This window comes from Pleurodeles waltl, chromosome 1_2, assembly GCF_031143425.1.
Source record: "Pleurodeles waltl isolate 20211129_DDA chromosome 1_2, aPleWal1.hap1.20221129, whole genome shotgun sequence".
In the NCBI taxonomy this organism is placed as follows: domain Eukaryota; kingdom Metazoa; phylum Chordata; class Amphibia; order Caudata; family Salamandridae; genus Pleurodeles; species Pleurodeles waltl.
Window position 1 is genome coordinate 798,499,110 of NC_090437.1, and position 14,008 is coordinate 798,513,117.

Here is a 14,008-nt window from a genome sequence, read left to right on the forward strand (position 1 = left end):
GCCAACCTTCATTTCGCCAACAAGAGAGCCAATTGACTAAATTTATATTCCATTTTCCTGTCCTTGTGTGGTTTTATGTCACATAGCACACTTACCATTGGGTCATGTGGTATATTAATGCCACATACATCCGTCAGGTGCAGCACTACAGCATCCACAAACGCTCTAACTGATGGGCAGTGCTATCCCAATTGCAGAAATTAAGCATTACTTTCTGGACAGCAGTGACATCCACTCGACGTAGTGGGATCTATTCTATGCAAGAGCACCGGGGTAATGCAAGTACGATGGAGACAGTTGAAGAGCACTAGCTTAAATCGAGCATTGCAGGATACTGTGGGAACTGATGAAACTGTCCTCTGCCATTGTGTCTCCTCTATCGGTGTTCCCAGATCCTCCTACCACAAAGACTTTGCTGGAAACTGGGTCTTAGGCCTGTCAGTCAACATGGATTTATATAGGTGTGAAACCAAGTGTTGTGCCCTGCCCAACCCCCCACGTCCCCCCCCCCCCCCCCAAACTCCAAAAGTGCCCTAATCATAAGTGAGGAAGGCAGGGCAGCCGGATATGTGGTCACAACTCCCGGGCTATACTAGCGTGTAATAAGAACTGCCCACATCCCACTGCAAAGACTTCCTGCGCGGTTTCAAAGATAATTAATTCCTCTTTTGGACAGAGATTACCCAGTGGCTCACAACCCCCCTCCCACCACAATGCAACGTCCACTGCATTAGCCAGATTTCGGAAGGCAAGTAGGTCCCAGAAATTCAATTACCGGGCGAAGGGGGCCCTCTCCAACACAACCCTCACAGCTTGCTCCCGTGGGGACATGGTTTTCTTAATAAGGTACAGAACCCTAGCAGAGTCCTGTCCGCCGGAGTGCAGTAACCACGGAAGTGTAGTGGCACAATTCTCAACTGCCAAGAGAGTCCTCCCCCAGTTCTTCCCCTCTGTGAGCCAATGGGCAGTATGCTGCAGTTGAAAGGCGAGGTAATATAGCTTCATATTTGGTACCGAAAGCCCACCCTCTGTTGTAGGCAAATATAAGTGTTCACGAGGTACTTTACTCATCCTGCCCGCACAAATAAGCATTTTGAGCAATGAGTGCAGATACCTGAAGGTCGACCGGGGTAGGATATCAAAGAAGTGCTGCAAGGTATAGAGGCATTGTGGCAGGATGACCATTTTTGCCATCGCAACTTGTCCCATCAGCGATAGTCGGAGAGAATTCCAGAGTTGTATCGATGACTTCAGGAACTCTGCAATTCTATCTACATTGCATTGCTTCCATTTACGCTGAGTAGAGGCCACCATGATCCCCAGATACTGAAACTGGTCAGTCTTCCCATCGCAACAGGAGGGTCGGCAAAGAAGTGAGATACGCCTCAGTCATCCTCCCTAGCGGGAACACAAATGATTTACATGGGATAATCCACAATTCGCTAAGGTCCCCAAAAGAATCTAGATACTGCAAGGGCAAGGACTCCCCGGAAGACGTGAGACAGAATAGACTATCATCAGCATAGAGTGACATTAAATGTGTCACATCCCCCAGAGAAATGTCCCATTCTGACATTTCCTGTCTAATTTGTATAGCGTAACGTTCCACTGCTACCATGAAAAGTAGCGCCAATAGCGGGTGGCCCTGCCACGTCCCCCTACTCACCTTCCATGGGTTCGGGCATAATCGGCCAACTCTAACCCTAGCAGTGGGATCAGTATACAACAGTCATATCCACGATCTAACCTGTGGTCCGAATCCCATTGCTTCTAGCATGCTCATTAAATACTGCCAGTTCACAGTGTCAAAGGCCTTGGCTACGTCGACAAACACCCCCCACTAGGTCTTCCCTACTCTCTACGACCTCATGTATAACATGCATCAACCTTCTTAGGTTCATGGTCGTGTTCCACCCAGATATAAACCTGCACTGATCAGAATGTATCAACTGGGAAACCACCAGCAGCAGCCGGAGAGCAAGACCTTGCAAGAAACTTTAGTGTCAGTATTAATCATCATGAGAGGACGATAAGAAGATGGATCCAAGGACATTGAGTCTGGTTTTAGGATCATAGTAACACATTCCTCTCTCATGGATGGAGCAGCACTCCTTTTTCTGTTGCCTCTAGATACACCTCAAGCAGCTGTTGCACAAGTTCCTCTGTGTAAGCTTGATAAAATTAATCAGTAAAGCCATCACTCCCAGTGACTTTACCCCCAGGGAGGCATGCTAGCGCCAGCCTGATCTCCTCCAATGCGACTCCGCATCCACATCTTGTGCTGCTATTTCCTCTACCCGCATGAGTGGCAGATTCACAAGAAAATCAGAAATTCTCCCCGGATCCGAGCTGTGTGGACCACTATACACCAGTTTCAGGTGGTTCCTGAGTGCGCGCGGGATCAGCGTGCATGCATCGGTCCCTATCAGGGTCTTAAGATGAAGCATAGGAGAGCATGGGGTTTCCCAGCAAAGGATCCATGCCAGGAGGTGCCCTGAGCGGTCTTCCTCTATATGCAACAGTTGGTGGTAAGACTTCAAGGTATAAGTCTTACCCTTACAGATTCAAGTCTGTCCCTTAAAGATGCCACCTGATGCCGCAAAGCGGCCTCCTTGATCCACCCTTGCTCATCCTCAGGAGGGAGCCTTTGTCACTCTGCCAGGGTGTCCTCCTTGTGGATGAGTTCTGACTGGAGGGCTTAACGCACCCCGCATGAAAGGCCCATACACCTGCCCCTCAACACAGTCTTCATCGCCTCCCACTCCGTGGCACAACTCTGCATGGTCATTCAGTTGACTTTAAAATAGTCTTCTAGTGCCTCTACTAGTGTTTCTCGACCCACGGTATCCTGCAGTACCTCATTTGGGAATCGCCATGTGCATGGCAACCCAGGGACCACTCCCCCATTCAAGAACGCATGCTGCTGGTGCATAGTCAGATAAATAACAGGACAAGTGAGACACTTCCAGCATCCTGGAGGCCACTTGCCTAACCACCAGAATATGATCTAGCCTGCTGAATGTACCACAGGTTAGTGAGTGCCATGTCTACTCCCGTTTCATCTGGTGATTCTCTTTCCATACGTCACATAAGCCCAGTTGTGCCATAACCTCCCGTAGCTGTGATGTCATCCTCAGCTTAGTGTTTTGCCGTCAAGGATGTTGATCCAATTCTCCATCTGTTATGCAATTAAGGTCTCCTACCCCGAACAGGCTAGTATCAGCCACCAAGAACACAGCATCCCTTATTGTACTATAGGATGAGTCATTGTCCACATTCAGCCCATAGGAATTTACAAAGGCTACATCCACCCCATCCAATCTACAGATTGGATATCAACAGATATCAGCTCTGAACATCCGCTACCATGTATGTCAATGCAAATGGTATGCCTGTTGCGAACCATATCAATACCTCACAGATGAATGATGAATAATTGGCATAGTACACTTGACCCCTCCAGTTTTTACCAAATTTGTTTGCCTCTTCATCTGTAAGATGTGTTTCCTGCAAACAAGCAACACCCACCCATGCCATTTAAGAAGGGATAACACTGTATGTCTTCTGGTAAGAACCCAGCCCCATACATTACAAGATTTGAATGTTAACTTACTCGTTTAGATATTAACATACATCACTAATTGATCAATTTGGATAGTCCCTATAATGTCAATCTGGCAATGACCGCAACACATCAACCAATCAAATAACCCAACAAAACTTCCCGTCTCCCACCCAGGACAAAAAAACAGCAAACAAGTGCCACATGCTTGTACACAATCTTCTATGTTCCAGGACTTGTAACATCCTCACCTTTTATCTCACGCCTGAACTTCCCTCCGTAAGCAACCCTCCACGGAAATCCCCCCCATCCCTAAACACCAACGTAAAACATCTTAAAGTCAATTTCCCTATAACATCTGATCATAATTTGTATGATTAAGTCCAGCACTGTAGAAACTCTATCCCCCTGTCAAGTCCTTGGATTACCAAACAACCCATTCAATCGATTCAATACATGGAAACATACAGTGATCATCACACGTCGTACATCCTCACCCACCCACTCCTCTTTCCACAGTCTTGCACCTTACATCCAATGCATAACAGTCACATTGCCGCCAAGAGAAGCAACTTCAAGTTACAGCATGTCATACCGTAGGCATTCATAGTAGGCATTCATACCACCGTTACCCCCTGGCATTCAGCAAACCCAGGCATGCCATGCTAAATTCAAGAAGGCTTCCAGTGTACAGCATATGTCTCCCACAATCACTTGCACAACCTTGCTCATGTAGACCCCAATCGAGCTTCACCACTCATTTCCAGCAACCACTCCAAGGCAACTCACTGTTCATATAGTGCTGCAATGTTAATATGCACAGTTGCCAGCCCGTTGTCAAAATATTCCCCTCACTCATGTAGCACTAGTGTCAGCTCAGGGCTCAGGTGCCTGTATTCAGAATGACGTCCCCTGTGTCTTCCAGTCGGAGTTCGCATCCTTCCCAGAGGAGACCTCCCCACGGGTCTCCAAGGCCATCTGGTGGTCTGCAGTCGTAGAGGCTAGTTGAGTGTGAGGTGACCTACAAATTCACAACACCTTATCACCCACAAACCAATGGACTTGTTTAAAGGTTCAACAAGACATTAAAATGTATGATAATGGGACTTCCTGAAAAGCTCAAAAAGAGATGTGATGTCCTTTGCCATGTCCGCTTTTCGTCTACAGAGAGGTGCCTCCAAAGGGAGTAGGGTTTTTCCCCTTTGAGCTTCTGTTTGGCCATCCAGTTAGGGGACCTGGTTTGAACTCTACAAGTGCAGCCTTTTGGTCATACCACTGCTCATGGAGCTGTTGGCTGGCCTCAAGGTTTTTGGGTACCTTCTCCATGTACTCCGCCATCCTAGAATGTAGGCCTAGTACATAGTCTACCACATCTTGCTTAGGTTTGTGGAGACGTCTCTCCCAACCCTTGGCCTTGAGAAACCCAACAGATGGTCCAGCAACATCCAGTGGACTCTCTATTTATCTGTCCAGCCACTGGTCTTCTTCAGCCGACTCCCTGGACCAAGCCTGCAGTCTCTTTGTGACCCCGGGGTTCCTCCATTGAAAAGCACTGGCCGCCCGACACTATGTTTGCACCCTGCACCCGGGCGCCCCTGTGGCGCTGAGGGCTTGTGTTTGGTGCTGACCTGTGGCCCCACAGCGATGACCTAAACTCCCCAAAGTCTGTGTCCTGAAGTCACGGGTACTTAACTGCAAGCTGTGTCTTTCCGAGTGCCTATACTTTGGTATAGTATATACAGAGCCAGTGTCCTACAGATTGTGTGCCCAAACTAGGGCCCTGAAAGGGATCACACTGACCCTAGCAAATATGTTCGCAGAGCGAGGAGGTATGGGTGGGTGTAAGGAATCTGCAGCTAGATATAGTCGCTACCAGATAATTTGTCACCGAACATAAGTAACTTGTTCATCTCATAGAGACTTCTAGCTGCAGATTCCTTACCTTTGAATAGATACCCAAGCCATCCCATCCTGGTGGTGGGCTGCAGACAAATTTACCTACACTAAAAGGTCCTGCAGGACCAAATGGGTGAAATGCCCATCTCTTTGGACCTGAATGTCTAGCCAGTAATGTTTTGCAAACTTGTACAGTAATGCCCACGTTGCTGCCTGACAAATGGTCTCACTCGAGACACCAAAGGCAGACAAGGTGAGGGTCCGTAACCAACGCAGCACGGTGACGGTTTGAATTCTACCTTTCTGGATGACATCTGTTTAAGACACTTTGAAAAATATTTTATAAAAATGCAGAAAAAAATCTGTCAGAAAAACAACAGCTAGGTAGCTCTATCCAAATCAGCTCTAACTGGCGCAGAAAGAAAAGAACTGACGTCCGCGCGCCTGGGTGGCGCCTATATAGGTGACCGCGACATCAATGGTGCACGCAGGGGTACTGCTCAAGCAAAAGTTTCTGGATCGAGTCTGACACTTGGGAAATTCAAAGGAAAAAATCTGCAGCTAAAATTCTCTATCAGATTGGCCGTCCCTCGTGGCACTGCTCGTACTCCTGAGCACAGTGTCGCCGTGACCACCAAAGAAATGCCAGATCCTCCAGCTCAAGTTCAGACACCCCACTCGCCTCAGGGCCGTGTGGGGGTCCTTGAGCCATTGTTACAGAGAATCAGGAATATGCAGGAGGTGAAACTGGGTAACTATAAGTTTTAAAGCTACAGCTTTCACAAATTATTTCATTTGCACACTTACCAATCCACTGGAATCAACAATGCTATCCCGCTTGAATGATTCCAAGAAATGTTATGCTTTAAAATTAACTTGGCAATATCCTAGGAGTTAAATATTACTACCCATGAGTAAATGATGCAAACGCTTACAAATTTCACCACAAAGCAAAGACAATTTCTGAGATGCTACGGACAAATGTGACTAAGACAACTTTAGATATTAAAGAGGATCTTGTCAGCTGGTGTTCATATAGCTCGTCTTAGGGGTACGGATCACGGTGGTGAGGGTAACAGTACTACTTAGGATTCCTTATCCTTTTCATGTTCTGACAATGGGTATCCAAAGGTATTGACATAAGCGAACTTTCAGGATATATGCATGTTTGGGAGGACAAAAGAACATTTATTGGAAAGAAACAGGGGACAAGAAGATCTAGAGAGGGGGCAGAGTATTACCTACCTATTGTGACATTACCAGGCATTGCAGCTACCATTCCTACTGAATTGGTCATATGTAGACACATACAAATAGTGGGAGTATACTGACCACACATTGTTAGGAAGATCTCTGTCCAAGGTATGTATTCCAAAGGTTGAGAGAGAGATCTATGACTATATATGTCCCCAAAACTGTAGGTGACACTACAGATGTGGGAACAACAATGGTATAACGGGGGATTTATGTTCTATAACTGGTCTTCACCCCACCTTTGGGAATTTCAAAATTTTCACTGGGATTGATTGTCAGGCATTCGGGGATGGACTGACAGGCATTGCAGGCATGCAGGTGGGATGGATGCTTAATTGTGAAAGTCCACTTTACTAAGGGAGTCATCATCAGCCTCTTTATTCGATGAAAGATACAAAAGAAAAACATTTAAAAATCATAATACACAACTTCACAATAATTATGGCTAGCTAAAAGTTAATCATGATTACAAATACAAAGTTATAAAAAATACTAATCAAAACATAAATGATGCGCAGTTTAAAACAAAATATCTTCATAAAACAACTTAAAATAGCCTTCTACAGAACATACAAACACAAATGATTTTCAATTTAAACACACTATTACAGATATTTTTTCCTCACTTTCAGCGATTCTATAATGAAATTCAAAACTCAACAGCAGATTACCGGGAACTCAAGATGCTGGACAAAAATGAAGCCCTCCAGATGGTTATCAAAAGACCTACCCCGGAGCACTGGACGTAAAAACCGTAGCCTAGGATCAGAATATAGAGCATGTAAAGGCCACTAAAAAATTTATCCTATTTCCACGAAAACGGGTGAGATAAAATCTGATCTCTGAATCTTAAAACCATGTTAGATATGGCTCCATGCCCATGGTAGTGGATATAGGTTCAAATATAGGTACAAATAATTGAAATGATACTAAATCAAGCATACTCCTATATCTTTAAAAAAAACAGATATTTCTCTCTTACCTGATGTTTGCTATTACAAAGGATTGTATCAAGATTATCAAAATAGCTATTTAGACCAAGAGTGTTTGAAAGTGTCCTTGTTGGGATGGTTACAGATTATTGCTAATTATTTGAAAACTGTATAACTTGCCAAATAAAAAAATTAAAAAATAGTGGTATTGATACATATGTTGGATACTTACTTGCAAATGTACTTATCTGAATTAGTCATTGAGTGTGTGCTTCCTTTACTCCCTGTAACAAATGCTTTGCACTACACCCTCTGATAAGCCTAACTGCTCAACCACACTACCACAAAAGAGAGAATTAGTATTATCTACTTTGGCCTCTGTTAAGCCTCTGGGAAACCCTTGGACTTTGTGCACTCTATATCTCATTTTGATATAGTATATACAGAACCAGCTTCAAACACTGGCATGGTGTGTGGTGAGCACCTTTGGTGTTATCACCGTATACCAGGTCAAGGGTATCCCCTATTAGTGAGGTGTAGACAGTGTCTAGAAAGCCAGGTGTCTCCAGAGGTACCTGTGGATGAGCAGCCAAGACTTATCTAGGAGACATGCAAATCTTAAGCAATACCATTAGTCACAAAGCATTTACACACATGAAAGAACCAGAGTTACAAAAATAAAAGTACTTTATTATGGTAACACAAATACTAAAATACTGTATGGGCAATACTTCACTAGTAGGTGAGTAAACACACTATTATATACACATCAGAGAATAGCACAGAAAGCAATAGCAAACAGTAAAACAATAGTGAAGGTCCTAAGGGGAGACCAAACCATATGCTAAGTGGAATAAGAAAGCCAGCCCCCCACCCAAGGAAGTGGAATTTGTAGAGGGGAGCTGGAGGAACTAGGAACCCCATAAATTAAGTACCAGGGTGCCCCCCCAGCGACCAGGAAAGAAGAGGTAAATACCTGTTTTTGCCCCAAACCCACTGGAGAACTTTGGAAAAGGACTGTGCAAGACCCAGGCAAGACTGGAAGAAAACAAAGGTGGATCCCGACAGAAGAGGACCTGCAAAAGAAGGGGACCAAGTCCAGTTCAAGTTGGAGTGTCCGGCTGTGGCAGGAGCCACTACCCACCCTTCTGGAGATGCATGGCTAAGTCGACGGTGGAGACAAGGAGACAGCTGTGCAGCACCAGAGCAGGAGAAGATTTCCAGAAGTGATGCAGGCGATGTCCCACGACGGAAGAAGAGTTGCAGTCCGTCAATGGTGCTGGAAAACCACCAACAAGCCTTGGCAAAGGCAAAAGTCGAAGATGAAGATTTGCAGAGGTCCAGGGGAACTCAACCCAAGGAGGGGAGTCCCAGGTGGCCCTCAGTAGTGAGTAGAGTCAGAAAACGAGGATGCAGCCCCCACAGGCAGCAAGCACAGGAGTCGCAGTGAGGCCCACTGAGCACACCTGGAGAGGAGTCCCAGGTCGCTGGAGCAGTAGACTGGACACTGTGCTTTGCAGGGTAGAGTGCTGGAGGCTGAGGCTACACAGAGCCTGAAGATCCAAAGAAAGCAGAGCCAACAAGCCTTGGCAGCTGCAAGAGCCGCAGTCCACCGGGGCACTGTCCTTCAAGGAGAGGCAAGGGCTCACGGTCTCTCAAGTTGGGCAGCTGGTAGAGAGGACTGAAGGGACCACTCCAGACCACCACCTGTGTTGCCGAATCCACTCAGTTTTGCAAGACAGAGGATCCACACAGCCGGACGTCATTGTAGTTGGTGCCTGCGTATGCAGGGGAGTGACTCCTTCACTCCAAGGGAAGATTCCTTCTTCATTCTTGTGTAGGCTAAAGACACGTCACCCTCCGAGGATGCACAGCCGGGTAAAAGTTGCAGTTGCTGGAAGGAGGCAGAGAAACAATGTTGCAGAGCAGAGTCGTTGCTTTAACTGCACAATGTAGGTTCCTGAACAGTCCAGTTGCAGTCCCGGTGGCCAGAAGATGAGATGAATGATGCAGAGGAGTCCTGCTGGAATCTTGCACATTGAATCAGACCCACCCTGGAGGGAGAACCAAGTGGCCACCTGGAGGAGCTCTGGGCACCACCCCTGGGGTGGTGATGGGCAGAGGAGTGGTCACTCCCCTTTCCATTGTCCAGTTTCGTCCCAGAGCAGGGACCGGCGGTCCCTGGACTGATGCAAACCGCTTTATGCGAGGTGGGCACCAAATGTGCCCTTAAAAAGACATGTTTGTTTAAATCAAAAATGAAAATGTATTTTTTTATTTTAAGTAATAAAAGCACCTTTAATTTTTTATGTAAACATTTGAAGAAAAAAAGAGAAAGGGAAACGAGTCCAGCTGGACTCGAACCATCAGTGCTCAGTGTCAAAGTCCTTCACTTTCACACTGAACTATTTATTTTATTTAGGCCTGTTTTTTTCACCCTTCAAGGGTTTATCTGGGATAGGTTACGCCCCTCTATGTATTTTTTTTTAATGAATTGTTAGTCCTTTACGAGCTATCTGGGCCCTCAGGGAGCCATCAAGGGCTCCCCTGCGATCCCTATTTTTTTATTTGTATTTTATTTTTTAATAAAATCCCCTTTATGGGATACCTGGCTTTCACAGCAGCCCCATGCTTTCTGAATCACTTCATCTCTGTTCCCTGCACACGTGCAGGGACAGAGATTAAGCTTCGGAGTTTGACAGCAGGTCTTGCTTTAAAGGTCCCGCTTTCAAAACCTAAAGTGTTTGCTGTGTCTTGGCTGCAGCTGCAGGTCACGGGGGGCCTTGAGCCCCCTGCATTTAGCTATATAGAAGCCCCTGGCCTGGTGGTTTCCAGGGCTTGGGTGAAAGAATTGCCCGGAGGGGTATATTTCTATTAAATTTGGTGTAATTCCGTGCAGTCGCTATTACATTTTTCCTATGGAAATTAACATTTGAAAAGCTCTAATTTTCACCCGCCCTTTATCTCGGCCCCAGCTTGGCGGATTAAACCGAAATTTTCCAGACATCAGCTCTCGTGACTATTGACTTTTTGGGGGAAAATTAATGAAGATTCGTCAAGCGACGCCAAAGATACAGGCAAGCAAAAACTGCTTTTTATATAGAAACTAGTTCATAACTATAAATACCTATATGGAAAGAGGACCTCTGAAAATATAACTGTCTCTCATCTTGCCTAACAAGTCTTTATCATGTCCAAAACAGCACGTACCTATTGCTATTCTAACTACACAGCATGCAGAGATTTAGGCAGCGGACTACAAGACTCCTGGTGGCAACAGGATTACTAATTGCAAAACATGACATTGCTCAATACTGGCGATCTAATAAAGCTCCTCTACTCAGGAATGGTCATAGTGATTGGACTGGTAAAGAATATTTCTATAAATCAGGATGATGCAAGCAAAAATATATAAACGTGTGGGACAAACTGCTGAATTACTCTCTAAACAACCTGGCTTGAATAATGAGCATACAGAACTAACTGTGTATGCGATTTAATAATAAACTTTCCTCCGTCTGAAACTGTGGTATATGGTGATGCTACTTCTTTTCAAACTGTTAAAAACAATAAAAAGATGTTATAAAAATATGCACTGAATTAGAGGAAAAAAGCATTAGTAAGAGAAAAAGTCTGATTAATCAAAAAGAACAGGAAAACATGCTACATGGTGACACGTTCAATGGGCAACCTTATATTTTGCGGCACAGTCTGAGTCGCTCCCTCTGGAAGTCTGGAATGTATACAGACAGACCGATCACAATGGATGGCCAAGTTCTAAAAAGACCAAAAAGAAATCATTCTGGAGCACTGTTATACTCATCTACGTCTCTCTTGCCTCCACCTCGTCTTTCAGAGCACACATTTCAAATGACGAGTACAGTCAATTCTCATATATCTTTCAGCTTCAATGATCCAATTTAAAATAAATACTCATCATAAGGCTATGTCATCATACTGCCCTTCATGTCCCCATTTTCTGACTTGTGTGTTTCAAGCACAATGTTCCTTAAACTGATGCACAATTATTTTTTGACACAACTATTAACATGCATGCTTGATCAGGTTTGCTCACTATATGACTAGAGCTAACAGCATACATGCACACCTTCTGGTTTACTTTCTTTCACATTGTTCAAGACTTGCAGCAGAGGAGGTCTTGGTGCACCTTCTCCATCCTTGGGATGGCCCCTCTCAGATTCTGTACTTTTAATTTCAGCTGTGTCCACGGTTGCTTCACTCTCTTCTCCAACAACTGGTAGTTTCTCCATAATTCCCTGATGAACTTCTGAAACACAAGCAAATATTTGGTTAGTTCCTAAAATTAGGTTTTCAGCTGTGGTTTCCTATTAGGTTTTAGCCACTGGTGTTAAGGTGAAACATTTTCTGAAACATGATCTCTGATTAATCTAGTAATTAAAATATTGTATTCTAAGCAGATGTCTTTAATTCAACATTTTTATGCCCAAGGATTTGAAGATGGTCACAAGATAGACCATCTGCAGAGGGAACAGATGATACAAAAGAACCACATGACATGGAACAACATTATTTTGGAACTATATTTGTATTGTAGCAGGCTGACTCAGTATCTGGTGTACACCTATAGGTGAGGCACCCTGTACTGAGTCCAGGCAACCCTTAGTGATAGTGTAGGCGGCTTTAGATAACCAGAGCTCTTGTGAGGGTAGCTGTGGAGGACAACAGCGAATGCCTATCCAGGAGGGTGTAAAGCAGTTACAAGTATCATCCAGGTCAGTCAGTGATGTACACACAAGAACGAACCATGATATTTTTATGTAACATACACAATAGAACTAACTTTGGTATATCTCCTAACCGGAGATATGAACAGACAAAAATATACTTAGCAACAGGTAAGTAAAGGCATAAAATAACATGGACCCCCCTATGGGGGAGAGGAGAGAGGGGAGGACCATATACTAAAAAAAACTGGAATGCAAAAATCACTCCTAACCCATACTACAACGCAAGGACACTTAGGACTGGGGAAGTACTAAACCCCTAAAAGTAAGTAGGTAGGGTTCCCCAGGCACCCGTGTGGAGAGTAGTAATCTTGGGTCAGTGTCCACAGGATAACATGGTGAAGTCGCAGTTGGTGTTTTTGAGTTTTAGGACCCTTCCCTGAGGACCCCGAGAAAACCAGTTGGAACAAGGGAAGTTGGACAGAGGGGTCAGTGGTCAACGGGACCACCAACAAGCCTTGGCAAATGCAGGGAAGCGTTGCATGGATTTTGCAGGATTTTAGGGGACTAGCAAGGTCCAGGTGACCCCAACCTTGGCAGATAGGTCACAGCCAGCCCTCAGCATGCAGGAGAGCCAGCAGGAATCGTTGGAGCCCCCAGCAGGACCCTCCGGCAGGAGGCACAGGGAGTCACAGGGTGTGACAGGGAGGCCTCAACAGCACAGCAAAGAGGGATACCCATGTTGCAGGAGTTGCAGAGAGGACATCGTTCTTGCAGCTGGAGAGTGCTGGAGGCTGGGGCTTCTTGGAGCTAGGAGGTCTTTGGACTGAACGGTCAACAAGCCTGGTCAACAACAAACGACTTCCCAGTTGCAAGGAAGATAGGTCACACCTCTGAACACCCATAGAACCACCATCTTTGTTGTAGAGCCTCAAAGAGTCCGTGGGACAGCAGAATCCACAAGCCGGTCGTCATTGTGGAGGTGCCTGCAGATGCAGGGTAGTGACTCCGTCACCTCAAGAGAGATTCCTTATTGCTTTCCTAAGTGCAGGCAGAGTCCCAGTGACTCTGGTGGATGCACGACCACAAGGTTGCAGAAGTCTTTGCAGAATTTGGAAACAAAGTTGCAGTAGGAGCACTCCTACTGGTTACAGTCTTGTTCTGGATTCCAACGAAGAACAGCAGCGTTTCTGGTTTCCAGGTTGCAGAAGTGTCTTGCAGAGGAGACTTGCAAATGGTTCCTAAAGTCTTGTAGACAAATCTAGTGTCCCACCCTCATGGGAGGCCTTAAGTAACCCAGGAAGGCGGTTTCGACACTTACTGCAGTGACCTACCTAACAGAGGGGGTCAGGGACCTCACCCAGCAGGACTAACCAGTCAGATGCTCCCAAGGGCCTGTGCTCATCTTATTTCCAAGATGGCAGAATCAAGCGATCACCTGGTAGAGCTCTGTGCACTTCCCTAGGGGAGAAGCTGGATAGGGGGTGGTCACTCCCCTGTCCTTTGTGCGGTTTAATGCCAGAGCGGGAACTGGGGGTCCTGCACTGGTGCAGACCGGTTTATGCAAGTAGGGCACCAAACGTGCCCTTCAAAGCAGTCTGGTACCGCTCAGAGGCACCCCCAGCCCAGGGACACCTATTTCTAAAGAAGAGGTGGTC

The 14,008-nt window shown here is 45.7% G+C and overlaps 1 protein-coding gene across 5 annotated transcripts in view; it reads right to left on the bottom strand.

Annotated features, from left to right (window-relative positions):
- Window positions 1–14,008, bottom strand: part of NEK1 (NIMA related kinase 1) — an 800,483-nt gene that overhangs the window by 253,172 nt on the left and 533,303 nt on the right. For all 5 annotated transcript variants that reach the window (XM_069244156.1, XM_069244192.1, XM_069244183.1 and 2 more), the window contains one exon: window positions 11,753–11,932. In XM_069244156.1, coding sequence (XP_069100257.1) covers window positions 11,753–11,932 — 180 coding nt within the window. The remainder of the gene's footprint in view (window positions 1–11,752; window positions 11,933–14,008) is intronic.